This window comes from Rhipicephalus sanguineus, chromosome 5 (assembly GCF_013339695.2).
Source record: "Rhipicephalus sanguineus isolate Rsan-2018 chromosome 5, BIME_Rsan_1.4, whole genome shotgun sequence".
Lineage (NCBI taxonomy): Eukaryota > Metazoa > Arthropoda > Arachnida > Ixodida > Ixodidae > Rhipicephalus > Rhipicephalus sanguineus.
Window position 1 is genome coordinate 71,211,279 of NC_051180.1, and position 19,843 is coordinate 71,231,121.

At 48.0% G+C, this 19,843-nt stretch overlaps 2 protein-coding genes across 2 annotated transcripts; both read right to left on the bottom strand.

The window, feature by feature from the left end:
• Nucleotides 1–4,808: 4,808 nt before the first annotated feature.
• On the bottom strand, nt 4,809–5,996 carry LOC125758608 (neprilysin-4-like). The gene has a single exon (XM_049415963.1). It carries the CDS (start codon nt 5,994–5,996, stop codon nt 4,809–4,811), a length of 1,188 nt encoding a protein of 395 aa, XP_049271920.1.
• A 1,193-nt stretch (nt 5,997–7,189) lies between these two features.
• Nucleotides 7,190–8,568, bottom strand: LOC125758609 (uncharacterized). The gene is made up of 2 exons (XM_049415964.1): nt 7,468–8,568; nt 7,190–7,408 (listed from the first exon to the last, which is right to left on the bottom strand). Exons 1-2 carry the CDS (start codon nt 8,566–8,568, stop codon nt 7,190–7,192), a joined length of 1,320 nt encoding a protein of 439 aa, XP_049271921.1.
• Nucleotides 8,569–19,843: the final 11,275 nt, after the last annotated feature.

The window sequence follows — 19,843 nt, forward strand, 5'->3', positions numbered from 1 at the left end:
CCTCCCACGAAATGTTGCCGGGGCCGGGATTCGATCGCGTGACCTTGCTGCTTAGATGAAAGGGTAGCGACTTAGAGTACTATACATTCTACTGAGTTCCTCTTCAACCCCCCCCCCCCTACCCCTATACGCTGTGCCGTGCTCCCTTATGGGTTGCAGGAAATTAACGGCTTTCCTGACTTCAAACCACTGTCGGTCGTCTCTCAGCTGTATGCAGCAGCAGTCCCTGACGGAAACGCTCTTCTCAGTTTTACGGGGAAAACTGAGAAACTAATTTCTGCACCGTCAAACGCGATTTCGCGTCTCAGGGAGGTAATTTTACGACATTTTTGTGTTGCTGATTTTAGAGTGGCACTTGAGGGTTTGTACAAATATTATAGGAAGATCCTGATACAAGTGTTCGGCCAAAGGCAATATTTTATCTAAGCACAACTAAATTTTCAATAAGCCCGGCGTCTATATTAGCAGAGTAAAAACGCTTAAGCTGACAGCAAACTCCCGCATTCAGCAATTGAATTATTCCTTACATAAAGCTGGACTCAAGCCGTCTCTATGATGCATGTTTTGCAACGAAATCGAAACAACTGAGCATTTATTTTTATTCTGTCGTGGATATTGTAATAAGAGAAAAATATACCTTATAGCTTCACTAAAAAAGTTAGGTCTAGCAATAAATGTTACAGTAATTTTATCATTTGGCGGAAGTTCATGAGATCATAGTCACAGGGATTTCTGATCTGCTGTGTTTCATTACCTAAATGAAGCAAAAAAGATTGCCGTGTTAGTCTATTTTTATCTCTTGCTATTCTTCGTTCGAAATCCGTCATTATCTCCGTTGAAAAGACCAGATGATAGTCTGACCGTTCGCTCGCTAAGCATTTTCAATTATTAGAATTTTTATTTTTGAGTGCAGCTCTTAGGCGCCCGTTCCTGCGTTGAGCGGCGTCGCCGTCGCTGTCCGTGGCGTAACCGATAGACATGGAAAAGTAACCAGTAGAAACAAAAATGGGAAAAAAAACCAGGCGTCATGTCAGGCAAGGAATCGTGTTAACCTATGTAATATTGCGTGGAAGTCGAGTAAAATAACAACCAGTCGTCACACAATGCTAATTGCGCAACGAGTGTGTGGTTTAATGCTTCCCACCAACTGCAAAGTACTCAGCCATAATTCACCTTCATCAGCCACATGCAGCGTCAACAAAGTGCACATAATACCTCACAGATGTGGAGCGGGTACCTCGCTTCTCGGCAGAAAGACGAATAATGGCGTAGTGGGTGCTGTCCTACTTCACAAAAATGATAATTTATGGCGTAGTCGATACCTCGCGGAAAGCCAAAACTTCAAACACAGTTGGCTTTGCCCCAACACGAAGATGCGCTCACAAATCGCACTTAGGCAGTATCGTAATCGTCGGTGAATTTTTTAATCCAAATTTCCAGCTTCCTTCAGCTTCAGGATCCTGCCGGCAGCTCTTTGCCCATCTCCCTTGTGGGTTAGCGCCATCGGGATGAGGAGAACATCGTCATCATCACTACCTCATTACGCCAGTTTGGTGGCTGGGCTCGTACTGGATTCTTAGGTTGTCAACGCGTATAGTAACATTATTAAGAAGTGGTATATTGACCATCAGTTCTTGTTGACAATGCCACATTGTGATCGTGGAAACGGGCCAAGAAGCGGTAATGAGCAAACAGAATATAAAAAAGAAAACTGCACAGGAAGTGCATAAATAGGCTGACGTTCTTGCGGAAGTAGAAGCTCGGTTTTTTTTTCTTTTGGAAATGAATTTTATTTGGCTGTAGTCCTTACCTGAAGATTACACGAAAGAGAAATGCCATTGAAGATAAAATGTTATTGTTATATGATCAGATACAGGTGGACATTGTTGCCTCAACACTACGGCGCATAACCACTCTGGGGTATGGGTCAAGACTTGGTATCTTAACATTTACATGATAATTTGAAGATTGCTTATTGATAAAAAAAAAGATGGTTGATCCCGCCGTCATAGGAATCGCAATAACACGAAAGTAAAGCGTGCCCTTACAGAAGTAACTGAATGTTCACTGTACATTGATATAAGATAGCTTGTACAATTTATATTGATGTTTGGCAGCTATAGCACCGTTTAACGTGGATGCACCCACTTTGATGATTGGTGGTACATGTGCCATCCCGACGACTAACGTCCATGTTAAATGATTAAACAAACCCTTGTGGTAGCTGTAGTAGTTAACGGTGAAAGCGTAATCAGAGAACGAGGTGTGATAGCCAGAAGAGCGTCGCATATTGGATGATAACTTGGTCGGCATCCCGCGGCATGTTAAATATGATTGAACACCACGGCCGCACTAGACGGAAACGCAAAGCGCGTCGTGCCGCCCCGGTAGCCCGGCCTCGATTTTAGGGGCGAAGCTCCTTAAGGCGGCACCCGTTCGTCCCTCGTAGTCGTAGTCGTAGTAGTCGTAGTGCGTAACCAGTCTTACGCTTTGACCTCCAAGGTGGTGCCGGTGGGAGATTTTTCCTGTGCGTTGTTGAACAATAAAAAATTCGCAGCGTGCGCGTTAACTAAAAGCCGAATTCTTCTGTCTCTCATTCCCCATTAGAGCCATTGGCATGTTCCAGTAGGAAACGTTAGTAGAAGTAGAAGTGTAAGTGTTAGCTAAAAGCCGACTTCTTCTGTCTCTCATTCCCATTAGCAGCCATTGTTTACCTCCAAGGTAGTGCCTGGTGAGATTTCTCCTGTGCGTGATTAAACAATAAGAATTTTGTTCAAAACGCCGTTGATTGATGAAATAAACCAACGAAAGACGCCAGATGTTTTGTAAAAGCAAAACGAACGAACGCCAGATGTTTCTAAAGCAAAACGAAAAGACGCCAGCTGCTTAACGAAAGACGCCAGATGTTTTCTAAAGCAATGGTTTTCTAAACAATGAAAATTCACAGCGTACATGTAAAATTAAAGTGAGCTGCAAGTCGTCATAACTCATCGAACCTTTAGTATAAACGCGCCCGATCTCACGTCGGTGATGATGTACTGGGCAGAATTCACGGAAGATTCACGGTTTACCGATGAACCTCCGCAGCTTCGTCCACTCATCATCATTCACTCCGTGGATATGCTGTGATTTTTTTCTCGGGGCGAGCGCGTGAGCGGGGAACGCGGTGTTACAGCCAGGTGAGGCAGGCGCGCGCCGCAGAGCAATTTTTGGTTGGAATTAGCGTGATGCTATGAACGAGGCCGACGCTTTTACGACGCTTGGGCGAAGATCACCACCTCGCGGTGTGTTAAGGCATTGACAAAATTGAACTTTATTGAAAACGCACCGAATGGGACGGACGTGTAACGCGTTGCAGGTGCTGATCGCGGAGGCCACAGTAATGACAAATTATTTTAGCATGCTGCTCCCAGAGGGCAACACCCCCCCCGCCGATCGGTAGAGTGGTAGATATAAAAGGCGCGTTTGTAGAGCCTCTAGAGTCTGTGACCGTGGCGCAGTGGATAGCCTGCCCGGCATCTGTTGTTGCTGACCGAGCGATCGTGGGTTCGATGCCCGTTGACTGAACCTTTTTTCTTTGCCATCTGATCGTGTAAATTTTTTCGACGTCATTTCCGTGACGGAAATACGTCACTTAAGTCTTGGTGGACCCCGGCATAAAACACTTTCGTGTTAAAAATAATATAGAAAAGGAAATAACAGATAATATACCAAAGAAATGCTTAAACTGTGGCCAACACTTTTGTGTCTCTGCATGCTTTTTCTAAACGTTCCTTATGATTGCCTTGTTATTCAATGAAAAACACGGAAAATTTCAAGATTCATCATTTCCCTTTTTCACAACAACCAGAACACTTTATATCGGCTATTAATGCGCTAACAGTTTGCTTGAAATCACAATTAAAATCTCTTATCTTTGTATACAAGACGGCAGCTTGTGCTCAGTTTATCTTTGTACTCAGTTTATGCGCTACCGTGTGAAAGAAAAGAAATGTTTCTTGAGTCAGCGAAAGCCAGCAAAACACGAGAGTTGGACATCAAGGACACGGTTGAATATTTGCATGTTTGAATAGGTCCTCACTTGGATGGCGGCCATCGGCAGTCTTGTTGTTTGCTATTGAGAAAGCGCGTACTTACAAGTGGAGTGGCGTCTTTGCAAATATCACGGGTTGCAAGATGTTCTTTAACACCAGTGACATCACTAGGAAAACGTGGTAGTACGAGCACGTACCCCTACAACCTGGGAATCTCGACGAAAAATAAAAAGAGAAAACTTCGAAACTGAGCCAGTTCTTTTTTTCTTTCTGTGTGAATAAATTATGTATCCAGGAACCAAGTTTTCAGAATGGTAAATAAATGTGTTCGTCATCGAAACATCTGTTTTTCATATGCAGAAAGTGCCACTTTAATAAACATAGTTCACAGCTTCACACAACAACATGCTTGTAAGGAGTCAAGCCAGTCTCCAGAAAAGCGCACGACAAAAAAAAAAAAAAAAACTTTCAGATAACGTGTCCGCTGTAATGTAAAGAAAAAAGAAAACAAAATTTGATGAAGGCCCCGTACGAATGTTTGTATTCACATATTTACAATGCCACATTTTGCCATAGTTTCTTGGCGCGTGAGCTTACACAAGAAATGTCAGGTCAAAGGCATTTTCTTCTAGTCTCGAGCCGGTCTAGGCTGCGTGGATGACGTATAGGTGGCAACAAAGAACGCACCTGAGTCGGCATTTCTTTCTGGTTGCAGAAGCGTTCATTCCCGTAGAGTTATTTCAGCACTTGCTTCGCTTGCGACGGTGCTTGCATTCACGATGCTTGAGGAGGGTAGAAGCACTTGTTGAACAAGTTCTCGCCAGACGTGAAGTTATTCTGCTTGCAGTCGAAGGCGTCCTCGAACTCTCGCATGCTCATTACTGCTGGGTCGATGAGGTCCATCTCCATAACGTTCTTGCCCAGGAGCACGACTTGAGAAAAGTGCTGCTCCCTGATGCTGGTGCACAGCGTACGCACGGCCGAAATGAAGAAAAGCTGGTCCGGTGTCATTTGAGCGACGCCCTGAAGCGTGTCGTCGTCCCTGCCGTCGACGAAGATCTGGTACGCCTCGTACGCCACTCGAAGCGCGAAGACGTCGGTGACGATGCTCGAGCAGTCCGGATTTGCGTTGGGGTCCAATCCCTTCTTGATGTGGTCCAGGAGACATTGGGTCTTGTCCTTGAAGATTGTCTTCTGCTTGTCGTCTTTTAGAATTCCTTCAGGCGTGTGGAACATTTCGTTGACGAAATCTCGGGAGACCATGGTTCCGAGGCCTCCGAAGGTGAGGCCCCACGGTCGCCTCGTGTCGTAGTAGGGAGGCTGCATGGCGCCGGCCGGTACGATGAGCGTGTTGTCGCGGACGTCGTAGAAGCTGGTCTCCCGCGGAGCCCCCACGCGCCGCTCGAGGTCCACTACCCGGGAGGGGAAGATGAACTCTGCAAGCCTGCGATGCATGTACGGCATCATCGGAGGTGCAGAGAGGTAACGCTGATACCGATTCCGCGAGGCGCTGATGTACCGCTCGAAGTACGATCCCCTTGTCCGTACACTGTCATAATAGGCGTTTAGTCTAGAGAAATTCTTTATCCACTCTGGGTAGCTGACGAGGTATTCCATTCTCGAAAACTTGGACTGCACGTCTAGGGGAGCCCACTGAAACTCTTTAAGTACGACTTGGAAACCTTTGATGAGAGCGTTCACTGTCCGTGCAGCAAAGTCAAAATGGTCCTGTGACAACACTGTCTCAGCGAAGACACGCCCCACAGCGAAAGACATCACATCGTTGACGTCTCTCAGACAGCTTCTCTCGTAAGGGAACCTTTCTTCCTTCAGCCTCGCCGTCATGAAAGCCTCGGTCAAGTCTCGAAAGCTAGTACCAGCGTGCCGCATGAAGTGATGAACCACGCGCCACCCTACATAGTTCATCATGCGCCGCTGTGTCTGCTGGTCTTCAAAAAGCATCGGATACACTTTTGAGGTACCGCGCAGAGCGGACCAGTACAGGACTGCTTTGCCTGATGTCTGATTTCACTGAAGCCACAGTCTCTAAAAACTGCTTCCAGTCAACACCTTTGCTTTTCAGTTCATCTTTCAAGTCCTGCAGTGTCGTCCTCCTAAACCTCTTTTTGCGACATCCTTCATTGCAGCGATGTGCCATGTTGACTTCAAACGCCATAATTGCTGTGGCGAGCTTGTCTATATCCTGTCGTCGTGGTCGCACTGCTTTAAGGACGTCAGCAATGTATGCTTTATAACCAAGCAAAGTGTCGCTTTTGTGTTCTGCAAACGATAGAAGCGTACCCAGTGGCACAACAAAAGTGGAGCAGTCGATCGCGAATACTCTAGCCAGAGTATTCTCGGGGTCAGGCAGCATTTTCACAGCTACGACCGCGCCGACGCCGGAATCACGGATGAACTTCGCTAGGCTAAGGTACGGGCTTGAGAAAAAATTTGGGGCACTTTCGGAGTAGGGCCATGAAGAAAGTCCGTAGTCAGCCAGTAACTGATTGATCAAGTTCGTGTTTTTTGGTTGCTTTTTTGGCTCTTCTAAGCACAGCCTGTAGAGTTCAGTAGCTTTTCTCACGGCCTCCGACTCGCTAGCCCTAGCTTGATAACTAAGAAGGGCAGTCTTCATCTCGGTGTACATGTTATCGACAAAAATGCGTTCGGAACCAAGGACTATCTTGCGGTAGTTCTGTGGTCCTTCGTGTATCCAACTTTTGCATACGTAGTTGTAGATGCTGTCGCAAGGGCTCACACTTGCATTCAACACGTAAAAGAGGTGTGTGCCAGCCGCACTGCACTGCACGTCACGACATACGTGATCGGATTCCCTGAATTCAGGAGGCGCTGGTGTACTGGTCATCGAGGCTCGCCGTTCGATATCGTAGACGATGAGGATGTGGGAGATGACGACGAGTATGAGGCATGCCAGAATATTTACCACGAACAGGCGACGCGGGATCAATTGATTTTTGCGCTCCGCTTGGCGATGCGCTTCGTTGTTCATGATGGCGTACACTGCAGGATCGTTTCCTTGCTTTTCGGAGCCGAGGTACGGTTTCTCAGGTTCCGGCGGGACTATTGGCTTTTGCTCGGCGGGCTTTGGAGGCGGCCGGTTTGGTCTGAGTCCACCTGGTGGCACAGGTGGATGCCTAAATGGTGGTACAAATGGTGCAGCCTTTGTTTCTGATGTCGGCGCCGACGTTAGCCCCGACGTTGGTCCCGATGTTGCTCCCGACGTTGGTCCAGACGTAGTACCAGCCGACGTTGGGCCTGATGTTGGGCCTGATGTTGGGCCTGACGTTGGGCCTGACGTTGGGCCTGACGTTGGGCCTGACGTAGCACCCGTCGTTGGGCCAGACGTCACACCACTGGTTGGCGAAGTAAAGCTAGAAATTGCGTCGCCTTCAGGCTTTGCAGGCTTGCTTGCGTCTGTCGTCGGGGCTTGTTGTTTGGGAAGCAGCGGTTGCTTCTCCTGGTCTTTTGTAGTTGCAGTTCCAGTAGAAGATGTGCTGGACTCGCCGCTATCGGAGTCACTACCGGAGCTAGAACCAGACGATGATTCGGCTGACGAAGACGCCGTCGCCTGTGCAGGTGGCTTATGAGGTGGCTGCACCGGTGCAGCCAACTTTGCCTCCACGGCAGCCACTGGAGCGGCTCCTGGTTTTTCCGCCTTCTCCTGCGGTTTGGACTTGAGGTTGCTCATTCGAGTTGTCGTGGTGCCTGTCGTGCTACCGGTAGTACCGCTGGTACTGGTGCTGCCACTCGTGCTACTAGAACCGGTCGAACTAGTGCTACTTGTGGTACCACTACTACTAGTGCCCGTGCTGCTGGAGGCAGTGGTCGACGTCTCGCTTTCCGAGCCCTCGGACGAAGAGCCGGTAGTAGTACGCGTGGAAGCCGAACGACTGTCCTTCTTACCTTCCGAGGGCGCTGCCGCCGGCGGATGCTGCGGAGGCGGCGGAGGTGGCGGAGGTGGTGGTGGTGGTTTCTCGTCAACCGGTACCGAAGGAAGTGGCTTTGGTGGTGGCTTTGGCGAGTCCTTTGTAGCCGGAAGTTGTTGTTCCTCTTGTTCCTCCCCGCGCTCCTCCAGAGGCACCAGTGCCGTAGACATGGGCGCAGCAGCGGTCTTGGCCGCTTCCTCGGAGCTCACACCCTCGAGGAAGTCTTTCGCAATATCCACGTTGTCACCAGCCACGGGGGGCATGGGAGTGAGGATGTCTTCCTTCTCGGACTTGTCGGGCCCTGGGTCGCCATAGTCGACGCTGCCAATACTTTTTCGCCGATGCTCGCCGAACGGCGGCTGGCTGCCCAGCTCGCCCTCGTTGACGCTGATGGACGGTCTCCGGATGTCGCCATACTCGACCAGGGGTTGTTCGGGTGGCTCGCGGCTCTTATGCTCCGTCTGGCTGCTCAGCGCGCTAGTTGAACCCAGCGACGTGGGCGGGTGCTCTAGCCTAGGTTCGCTCTGACTTTTGTCATCCAGGGGCACGAGTAGCGCCGGCTTGTCCCTGTGCTTCTCCGAGCTCATGGCGAAGCACGACGAGAGGCGGCTGGTTCGACGGATCCTCAGCTCGGCCGCTTGCCGGCGCGACGACGCCTGGCCAGGCCATCCGCTAATAGACACATGGACCGGCCGTGAACGCACGGGATCCCGACTGGACTGGCGCGGCGCTGTCGGCAATCACTCGCTAAGTGCACGGCGGGCAATTTACGTTTTTATGGCGCGGTTCCATCTTGAAAGAGGCGGAAATAATAAAAAAAGGCTTGCTGGGAGCGAGCTCTCGAGCTGGGCCCAACGGCTGGCGCGCAGCGATCCGCGCTCCTTCCGCTTGTTTTCTTCTTCATCGTCTGGCTTGCCTGCTTAGGTTGTACCTTGAATCCTGGTGCCTACCCACTATGGAGGATAGGCCGTGAAGCCGGCGGTTAATGTAACGTAAACAGTAAAGCATAAACAATGTGTAAGGGTAAAAATTCAAGTGTTTAGAACTAGAATAACGGAAAAGCACATAATTTTCATTAAAAGGTGCAGAAAGTCTCTTTTGAATGTGGCGTATGTTCCTTTAAAGTTTTCTATTAGATGCCACCCGGGTCCGAGGACTTCAAGCCGTCACCTGACGCCAGGCCCGTAGCCAGGAAGGTTTTTCGGGGGGGGGGGGGGGGTGTCCCTCTCGCTGAAAACCTTGACTATTTGAGAAGAACATCTATTTTCATTATTTATTTTAGGAAAAACACCTACTTCACCAAAATTTCAAAGGAGGGAGGGGCTAGCCCCCCCCCCCCTCTCCCTGGCTACGGGCCTGCCTGACGCCATCATCATCGACGGAAGGTGGGACGGGACAGGGGTTAATCCCCGCTTCCCCCCGCCTCGCCCGGGCTTTTAATAAAGTTTATTGATTCATTCATTCATTGAGCAGCATGCGTCTTCTTGTCTTGGCTTGCCGCATACGCTTGTCGTTTCGTGCACGATGTTGAAGAGCCATTTGAGCAGCATGCGTATTTTTGCCCCCTTTTCCATTTAGTTGACCAGTGGTAAGCTGTGGGGTTCATGTGACGAATACGTTTTTGAACTTGAACTCCTCCGTGATTGACTCACACCCGGTTTGGGGGATTGGTCAAGACACGGATAGTCTAACACTAATGGAGATAGATAGTTCGTATGACTTTTTAAAAACATTAGAATAATTCATATAACTTAATAATCGTAACTTAAGAATTTCGATCAAAACCGTCGCTATTCAACTTCTTGTTTATTTTTTTTACCGATGCTGCATTAACTAATTATTTAGTAGTGCACTTCTCCTTATTATGTGATCTGCTACATACTGCTGTTCATGCATATTGTCTAATGAAACTACTACGAAAAATGTTTTTGTACTGCCCCCCCCCCCCCTACACAATGCCTCAACGGAGGCATGTAATGTATTATTTAACAAATAAATAAATAAATAAATAAATAAATAAATAAATAAATAAATAAATAAATAGAAAATGATTCATCCGTGAAGCACACATCTCTATGACAATGTCCTAATGAGGAGGCTCCCAAAGACATAATATTTGACATAGCTAGATCCAAATCAATGGGATTAAATGCCTCTTTGAAGATATTTTGCCTTTGCCCGTGGATACTTCTTCATTTTTAGTGTAGAAGTGGTGGGTAGTGGGGCTTGTACATTGTCTGTGGCTATACCTGCGCTAAGGACAACTTTTTTTATTTTTGAAAGTCTGCCCTTAGGCATAATAATTATTGATTCAAAATACACATACAAATTTCCTTCGTGTATGAAGTCCAGTAATGAGTGGTGGTGAGGTCCACTAATCCAGCGGTGCAAGGTCGGGTGGCCGGCCATGCCTGAGGCCTGTTGCACGTAGATGACGACTATGGCTTAATTGTAGACCCGTGCAAGTCCACAATAAGTGTGTGACAGTTACATCGCGGATTGGGCATCGCAAAATGGGCACGATGTGCCTACGGACGTTCGTTAGGCTCGGCACGTACGGCTTCCCTGCAAAAATAGTTATACTTTTTGCTTAAAGTCACTGGAAAGTAGGTTTAAATGAGGCGCCGACATTATGGAGAACTAAGGTTCACATCGCCCACATTCTGGAAAAAAGAAACTGTTCCTAATAGCAGATGCTAATAAGTAACGGAGCCTGGTTTTATTGTCTTGAGCAATTCGTACACTCAATGAAAAGTATACTGATGCGCCGCTATCTTATTATGTTCAAGTCTCATTCGCGCTGTTAACCTACTTTGATATAACTTTCAAAATGCGCATTCCTTTTCTTTTCTTATAGTGCGAATGACGTTTGTGTTCATAGCCAGACGGTCACACATATGCGCACGAATGCCATCGGTAGGCACTGCCCATGCACACCGTCTGACATAAATACGTTCCGGCGGAGGGATTTGAATTGGGTATCTAGTGCCAAGATCCGACGCTATGCCCACTAGGTGGCCCGTGCTTCTTTTATTGCGTACGCCACGGGCGCTGCCTCAACGGGCGAAGTAGTCCTTGACGAATGTCTGTCGTGCGAGGAAGCGCGCTCAGACGCTTGACGCCTTTTCCACGACGCTGATGGTTTCCGAGAGAATTTTCTTCGCGCAAGCCAGAGCCACAAGAGCGGATGAATGCACGAGAACAGCAAGACCTGCAGTGATCCCTTGGGTTCGTTCACTCTAAAAAAAGAACAAGAAAAAAAAGAAAAGAAAGAGCTCTTTGACTCGTTCGAGGGCCCTGGCTTGCCACGTATGTGATTCTATAATACCATTGTCACACGGGTAGTCTTACCACAGTTAAGGACGACGACCGTTAAGTCTAATGGCTGCTGTACCTCGTCACACGACAACCCTAACCGCTGCGACGACGGAGGCATTGGTACGCATTTGAGAAGTTAAATTACCGGCTTTGAGGTACAAGTTTGTCCGTGCTGCAAAAACCTCTTGTGCATTTCACGAGATTGATACACGGCTGCGTTCGTTCATTGATCAGGGCTTCACGCTATTTGATAGACACGCATCAAAACGCGCTGCTGACGCGTCCATAATCGAGCGTGAAGCCCTGTACAAGGCGGTGTTATAGCGGTGTTGCACGAACGCAGCCATGTATCAACTAAAGAACGCTTGGAAGCGCTGCAAACGTGTGACCGCGCCTCTGTCTGATTTGCGGTAACTGTGGTTACGTCCGCTAATTGCAGTTGGGTATAACAGCGGTTAAGCTTACTCGTGTGACAAGGGTATAATCTTAAAAGAGACACGTGAACTTTCTTCGGAGATCAGTAGGCTCTCGTCGGAGAGTCGTGGGACCTAGAAGAGAGCTAACGTGTCTTTTTAAAGAGGTACAGCCTTAAGAGATAATGACGCCAGGTAAGGTATGAGGGGCGTTAATTGTACTGTTTTCAACGGTATTGTAATATTTACGACATAAATGTGAGGAAAGTAAAGTGGACGAACAGACAACTTGCCGCCTGCAGGGACCTGACCTGCAACCTTCGGATAACGCGCCCGGTGCTCTACCAACTGAGATAGGCTAGCGGTCGTCCTCTCGTCCGCTTTATCGGGTATTCCATGTGCACGCGAACCTGGGAGTGTTAGACAGCCGAAGCTCATGCACATGATATGCCCGATAAAGGGAACTCTTTTCCACGTTGGCATATTCGTTTTGGAGTAGTGACCAAGAATAACAAAAAAAAATCGTTGTATTTCCGTGCAAGAACCACGACATGATTACGAGGCACGTTATAGTGGGGCGTATTTGGAAAAAAAAGAAGTTGAATACCTGACCTTCTTTAACGTGCACGCATACTTAGGTACACTGCTGTTCTTTTTTTCTTTTTCTTTTTTTTTTGCCTTGCTATTCTTCGCTCCATCGAAATTCGGACGCCGGGGCCTGGAATCAAACCCACCCCTCGTAGTCAGCAGAGCCACCCCTTCTCCGCTAAGCTACCACGACAGGTAATGGGCACGTACCAAGATCTCATACTCGCTGCTTAATTCGAACTCAAGAAAGTTCACAAGGAGATGGAAATCTGCGAGGCGATACACATCATGAATCGAAATACAGCTACTTGCGTCAGGGTACACTGGATTCAAGGCCATGCTGCGAACCCTCACAATATTGCTGCTGACCAGCAGGCGCACTGCCCTGGAAATACTTATCTTCCATCCCTTCCCTTCCACATTAACCCCTCAACTCACTTCGAGTCCGTAAAAAATGTTCTCCGGTAGGATACACGCGCTCTTATCCCGCCCTGTGTCTACTCCCTCCCCCTTCGCCGTACCAGCGCGGAGGAAGTCGTGATGTGCCCGTACTGCTCTATTCCAGTGATGCAAGCAGATGCTTGCCGTCTAATATGGACATGCCAAGGGTTGCAGTCGGAACGCTTTCGTCATCTCCAGCAAGCTGGCATTCGCTACTGTGACACAAACAGTCATGACCGATGAATACATGACAACAGATTCCGCAAGACACCGCTTCATTTAATACACAACACCGGTCTAACGGCGCGCATCTAATACACATATAAACACAAAATATTATGCCTTAAGGGAAGTACTCAGTGACACACACTCAGTAGTCATCCCTGTCTGTCTCGCAGTACTACCGCCAGCATGGTATAAGACAGTGGACAATTTATAGGTCACTGCGTTTGTGCCGCAGTCTGTTGTGCGAGGTCACCCTACCAATATCATGGTCGAATACTTAACGAAAGTGTTGTTTTACAAAGCCAATTGAGGTAAATTGAGTTGAGCCACCGATCCTTGCTCTGTGGGTCTTTGGGTCGCATCTTGTCGCGAGGCACATCTTTTTCAAGCAAATATTGTATTTCCTCACAAGTGTGGTTGGCTTTGTAGGTGTGACCGTAAAAACTTCAGTTTCACCGCAAAGGCGAAACAATGAATGCGATAGCAGCAAATTGTAGTGTTATACGAAGTGAGGCTGGCAGCTAACTGTTTTGTGTCCGATCTCGCGTAACTACAAAACGCTGGTGTAAAAGAATACGGCCTCTTCAGGAAGTGAGTACGCGCTCCGGCCGCATAGTCACTTCGTGTTGAGAGCGCAGCACGTATAAGGGTATACGAGCTGCCCGCTGTGATGGCTGTCAAGATATCGCGCGCGCCAGCGATCCCGACCGCGCACTTAGATTCAAAGTTCAAAGTTGCTGCTCGCACGACTCCCCCCGTCTCCCCCTCGCGCTTCTCATGCTCGTTAAAGACGGGCGGTACGTTTCCTGTCTGCTTCGACGGCAGGCGTCCCGAGCGGGGGGATGTTATCGCAGCACCCTCAGAGCGACAGAAACGGGTCGGCCCATTTGATCTCTGCTTCGGCCGCGTTCGTCGCCCCCGCTCGCGCGCTTTCACCCGCGGTAGAACATACGATGCGCGGGAGGATCTTATCAATTTGGACTTCGTAGGGGACATCAAGGGTCGGTTTCTTCGTATACCTCCCATAGGACGCGAAATTCAAACGCTCCGCCGACGCAAGCGCCGACAGCGCCGAGAGCGCTATTGAATTACGCCCCTTGCAGAAGGCCGCCAAGCTCAAAGGGCGATGACGTAGCGATTACGTTGCTTACGTCGTCAGGGAAACAGTAACAACAGCCGCTCGCCTCCACCCCTTCTTCCTCCCTCTCCGCGTGCCGTTTTCTTTCTATTTTTTTTGTGCTCTTGCTTTTCCTCCTCTCCCATGCCGCGCACCGTTTTTTATTTTGTACGCTCGCTTTTTCTCCTCTCCTATGCCCCGCGCCGGGATTTTTTTTTTGTTCGCGTGCGCTCGCGCGCGTGCTGTGCTTGGCCGCGCATTCGCGTTTGCCCGCAGCCAGCATCCACCTACAACATTTCTGTTACCTCTTTTTATTGTTCTGTTTCCGGAAACTCAAGATTTGCATGTAATGGGGCACGATACAAGTTCAGGAGAAGAACAGAAGGGAAGAATTCACAGTGTGTGCATGGCTAAACACAAAAGTTCATTGTAAAATTTAGAAATTAAAAAAATCGAACACATTGGAAAGCGTAGGCCCTTTGACGTACACACATATAAGAAACACGATCTTCATTTCGTGCAATACCGAGCAAAGTGCAGAGGAGCCTCTGATGAGAGGTAATCATGTAGTTTAAAGAAATGTCAGTGCATGACAAAAATATAACGAAGCGCAAAATATGTAAATATGAAATAATATTGCAATGATTTACTTATTAACCGTTGAAATGATACGAAACACAAAACAACCACTTACATATTTGCTCAGATTTTGCACAAATATACATGAAATGCTGGACACCTTCACCAGATAAACAAAATGAAAAAGATAAGATTTAGCACAGGAAGTAGTACATTGCGCTAAAAAGAGCAAGACACAATATATGGTACTTGAAGACTACTTGAAAGTTAGTTGGTGGCAACGGGATGCAGGCCATGGTCAGTTTATGCAGCAGCACATGACATTCGAAGAAAAGCGTATTACTCAACGACCAGGTGAAATAAGCCTATACGCAGCTTTTCTTTCACCGCGAATACAATGCCTAGCTGAATATAACGCCACTAAAGGAGGACGTCATGTTGGGTACACTGAGCACTTCATTGTGATAAACACAAACAGTAAAATTCTGCATATAGGACATGTCTCATGCCTACACATGAATCCTTAGAGCGCTTTTTCCATAGGTAATAACAGAGACAATAGATAAACACACAAACTACTTCTTCAGCCGTAAGTACATAGCATATTCACGCACCGAGAAGAAGCACAGGGGGCAGGGTAGAAAGCTGGTCCACTTGAATTGCGGATCGAGACTTCGCAGAGCGCTGATTCTACAGCTGTTAACCCCTCCTTGGGCAAACGCATCAGTTCTTGCCTTCTCGAATACTCCGAAAACGTTTCCGTCCTGAAATAAAGCAATTGAAAACTATTAATTCCAACGATACAAATTACGCAGTCGCATGAGGGAAACGTAGTTTCGTCGTCTCGGCTCAGTGCAAGCTGCGATACATTAGGCAGTTTTAGAATAGCGTACGCTATTTTAGCGTTTGCGGCTCGCTATTTCCGTCACTACGGGAGCCCGCAAGCGGTTAGCGTACGACGCATGACAGTTGCGCGAGAGAGAGAATTAAACTTTATTGAGGGACCAGGCGCGCGTGCTCTTCGCCCAGAGGTGGGTGACTTCCTCATTCCAGGTAGCCATGGCTTGCAGCTGACGCTCGAGCCCTGTCCACCAACCGGAGCTGGTCCTCAGGGTTCGCGGACGTCAGCAGCGCCTCCCACTGGTCTTCCGGATAAAGCCAACGCAAAGCTCTTCGTACGCTATTCTAAAACTGCCTATAGAGTCTTAGAAACGGGTATTTAAACGATGGCGAGTGATAAACAGGCAAAAAAAACAAAACGCACTTCCATCACGCAGTTCTGTCATAGACGCAAAAGTTAAACTATGAGTCTCAAGTTCTTTAATTTCATTCCTTCTAGGAACAGCGATATTAACTGCAACATCGTGCTTTTCACGATTCATCCGTAATTAAAAAACAATAACTGTGTTGTCCAACTGCAATTCGTAAATGTGTGGCTGCGAACGCAAGCCGCATGCTTACCTTTAGTTTTTCGGAACCTCGAAGAATCTTGCGGAACTCGGCCGGTCTTGAAGTATCCGTGCACCGTTCCATGATGTACGAATGGTGCGTGCCGTTAACCACCACGGCGGCAAGAGCGCACAACACGCAAACACCACGAAAACTTCACACGCCGGCCAAAGCTCGCTTCGTGTAACGGAACATCACGAAACTTCATATCAAGGCCGGCGACTAGGACGGGCTCCTGTATGGCGGCGACGGAGCGCGGCTGACATAACGACCACTCCGATAAGTCTCAAGAGCGAACAATGACCCGCTAACCACAACGGGAGACTTGCAGGTGTCCGCCAAGCATAGCCTCCCTGCACGGCCAGCCTGGTGCCCGCTCTCAGCACTCGCTTCATGCTACAACGGAACTTTCGAGGAATCCAAAACTAGCGTCGCGGCGCGCGCGCGGCCTCCGCGGCTGGCGCGGGGTGCACAGCTTTACCGGCACGGCGGCAGGCTGCCATTGGCTGCTTTAATTTTGAATCTCCATGAACACTAGCGCCAATTTCACCTTCAGTTACGGCCCCTTTTAAAAGGCCGCCGAACTAGCAAATTATTCAAGATGGTGTCGGTGACGTCATCATGACGTAATTCTTTGGGACGCCGGAGCGGCAGTGTTTCCGGGTATTGGGGGACATGACGGCGACGGCGAAGGCAACGGCGACGGCAAAAACCCGTCGACACTGTCCATATCATTGCTATCGCAATAAAAAAACCCAGTGACCGCGAGTGCCGAGAAATGCGGCCCTCGAAGGTACGCCGGTCACACGCGCATTTGTATGCGCCGTTCTACAATAAGTAATGCTCTCGCAATCATGGGCTTGTTGGCGATCAGCCGTTTCTGGTACCACAGTCTGTCCTTTTATCCAGGTGACTCGTCATTTGGCGTCGCCACATGTCGATGTTGCCTGGATATGAACGCATGACCGTCGCTTTTGTCTTTGGCAACTGAAGTGTTGCACTGCTAAGCATGTGGATGACGGTCCAATTCCCAGCACAGAAGGAAACTTATGAGGGAGCGTTGCGCAATGCGCAATCCTCCCTTACAAGAAAGAAAGAAAGAAAGAAAGAAAGAAAGAAAGAAAGGGAGAAAAAGAAAGAAAGAAAGAAAGAAAGGGAGAAAGAAAGAAAGAAAGAAGGAAAGAAAGAAAGAAAGGAAAAAGGTAGTAGGTCACGAACGCGCTGCCCGCTATTTTCCCGGTTTGGCATAGGCTCCTGAATATTTTGTGAACTGACGATAAAAAACTCAGGCGGGAGCCCAACTACCTACGTCAAAGCACCCAATGTGGGGAGAAAAATGCTACTACCCGGTGTAGGTTAGCAAGCCGAACGCACGTCTATTAACCTCCCTATCTTTCTTTCCTTCTTCTCTCCCTAATGCATCCTTCTGCAGCCGTTTTCGTGGTTATCCAAGATGGTATACAGTTCCTCCTCTTGAGATGCGGCTATCTCTTTCTCCGAGTGAGAGGATGGATGGATACTATGAGCGTCCCCTTTGTAACGGGGTGGTGACATGTCTGCCACCAGGCTCGAAGAAGAAGAAAAAAAAAAGCTTCCTTGTTTTATGTTGGCCCAATACCTTATTTACATTGATTAAATCTATGTTATTATACCAAAAAAAATATAAATTCACGGTCTATCTCTCTGCCTCTTCAGGCAGAATGACCTTATTTTTCCCCCCATTATTTATTTTTGTTCTTTATCTCTACATTTCTGCCACCAATACTCTAACCGTCTCTTACTCATTTCTATCGCGGACGTGTTCAGCTTTCCATTGTTGTCCCTAAAACCCAAGGCTTCATGTAGACTCGTGCCCACACGTATAGCTGGGTGAATATCGCCACATTCAATCAGTACATGTTCCATCGTTTCCTTAGTTCCCCCGCAGTATGTACATTGTTGTTCTTCGTTACTGAATCTCGCTTTATAACTACGCGTTCTAAGGCAGCCCGACCTTGCTTCAAACAGTAAAGCGCTTCCCCTTGAATTATCATAAAACCTTTCCCTCCTTATTTCGTTTTTTCCCTTTCGGTAGTTACTCAGAGCCGGCTTCTTTTCCATCGCTGCCATCCAATAAGTCCTCTCCGCCTCTCTGACCTTCCGCTTAATGCTCCTTGTTGCCATATCGCCCGCACTGCTAGCCGTATATTTACTGGTGAGCCTCCTAGTTCTTTTTCTCCACTGCGTGTCAACGCTTTTTCTATACAAATACCTGAAAACCTTCTCAGACAGAGAGAGAACAGCGCGCGACAGGAGCTAGCGGGAGTAGATTATCTTAGAATAACATAAAGCTCAGGTAGTTGGTAGGTATTGATGTTAAAAGACGGCGTGCACGCGCGGACACAAGAGAGAAGTCACGACAACACAAACGCATCTGCTTCTCTGCTCTATGCGCCACTTCTGTCGACGGGTGATTCGATTCGATGATGAGTTACGTATACGCGGCACGAAAGCCTCATTGTTTCACTGGCGGTTGATCATCTCCATCTACACAGGAAAATATTTTGTTCCTGCGTAAAGCGGTTAGATGATCGACGGCCAATGAAACAACATATGTCGATACCCCGGTGGTTTCCTGTATATGTTTTTACGTAAACACGAAAAACGCACTTGCACGTTGAATGTTCGCAGTCATCTGAATTTAAAGCACAGCGAACGACGCGATGCATTGATTTCCGCAGTATAAACATGTCCAAGCGCAAAAGAAAACGACTAAAAGAATCAATAAACAAAGTAATAAATGCAAGAACAGCGTGACATACCATGGCTATTGAAGAACAAACACACAAGGCTATGTGTGTGTTCTCCGCTAGTCCTTGAATTGAATTGAAAACAACTTCATAGGCCCTGCGCAACGCGTCTGGGTCGCTAGTCCACGTTTGTCGCGCTGTTCTTACTTTTATTACGTCCTACGAACATGTCCAAGTTTTAACCCTCCATAATAAACAAGTGGAAACAATGCGCATTGAAAGCTACAAGATACGACGCATATGTATCCTTCAGCGAAAGCCATAAGCGAGCCGCTGTGAGTGTGGGCTGTGAAATAAATCTCATCGAAATGAAAATCCGGCAGATCCCACGTACTGTGGGAGTCGATTTAATGCGAAGTAGTCGGCGAGAAGCTGCATACACCGCATTGTTTGTCATTGAGGCAAATCAAGACATTCATGCCATGACATGTTCACTATCGCATGTTTGTCGTGCATGCATGTCTGCGAAATCGTAGAAATTTTGGTATATTCCCGTTAACGAAACGGCCGCTAGCGCACCAAGACCGTGTAATGTAAGTCATGGCGTACATGTCATGCATGTCATGGGTTTTATGCTACGCCTTGCCATTTAGGTTGGCTATGGGTTCGGGTCATGTCATGTCAATATTGTTGTTGTTGTTGTTGTTGTTGTCCTTCACACACCCAATGCAAGGGATATGTATTGTGAGGCAACGTTTAGGTCGCTCAAGACACTTCTTTATTGTGTCGAGTATGAGCCCCACAACCCAAACCCAAGCAGCAGTGATGATGAGTATGTACTGTCGGCCGCAAAAGTTTGCGGGATGTGCAGCGCATGGCCGAGCGACGGAGAACTGCATTGCTGCGTCACCTACCGTGATGCGGCGGGTGTTGAGGCTATCGGCCTCGGCGATTAGCGATGGGGCGTTTAGACAACGTGCCGTTGCCCGATCTAATCGTGGAG

Excerpts from the sequence above, each read along its gene's own strand:
- LOC125758609 (XM_049415964.1), bottom strand. The coding sequence starts at position 8,568 with ATGAGCTCGGAGAAGCACAGGGACAAGCCGGCGCTACTCGTGCCCCTG. Across the intron at positions 7,409-7,467 it reads AACAAGCCCCGACGACAGAC|TGGTGTGACGTCTGGCCCAA; the intron begins GCAAGCAAGCCT and ends TTCGCCAACCAG.
- LOC125758608 (XM_049415963.1), bottom strand. The coding sequence starts at position 5,996 with ATGCTTTTTGAAGACCAGCAGACACAGCGGCGCATGATGAACTATGTA.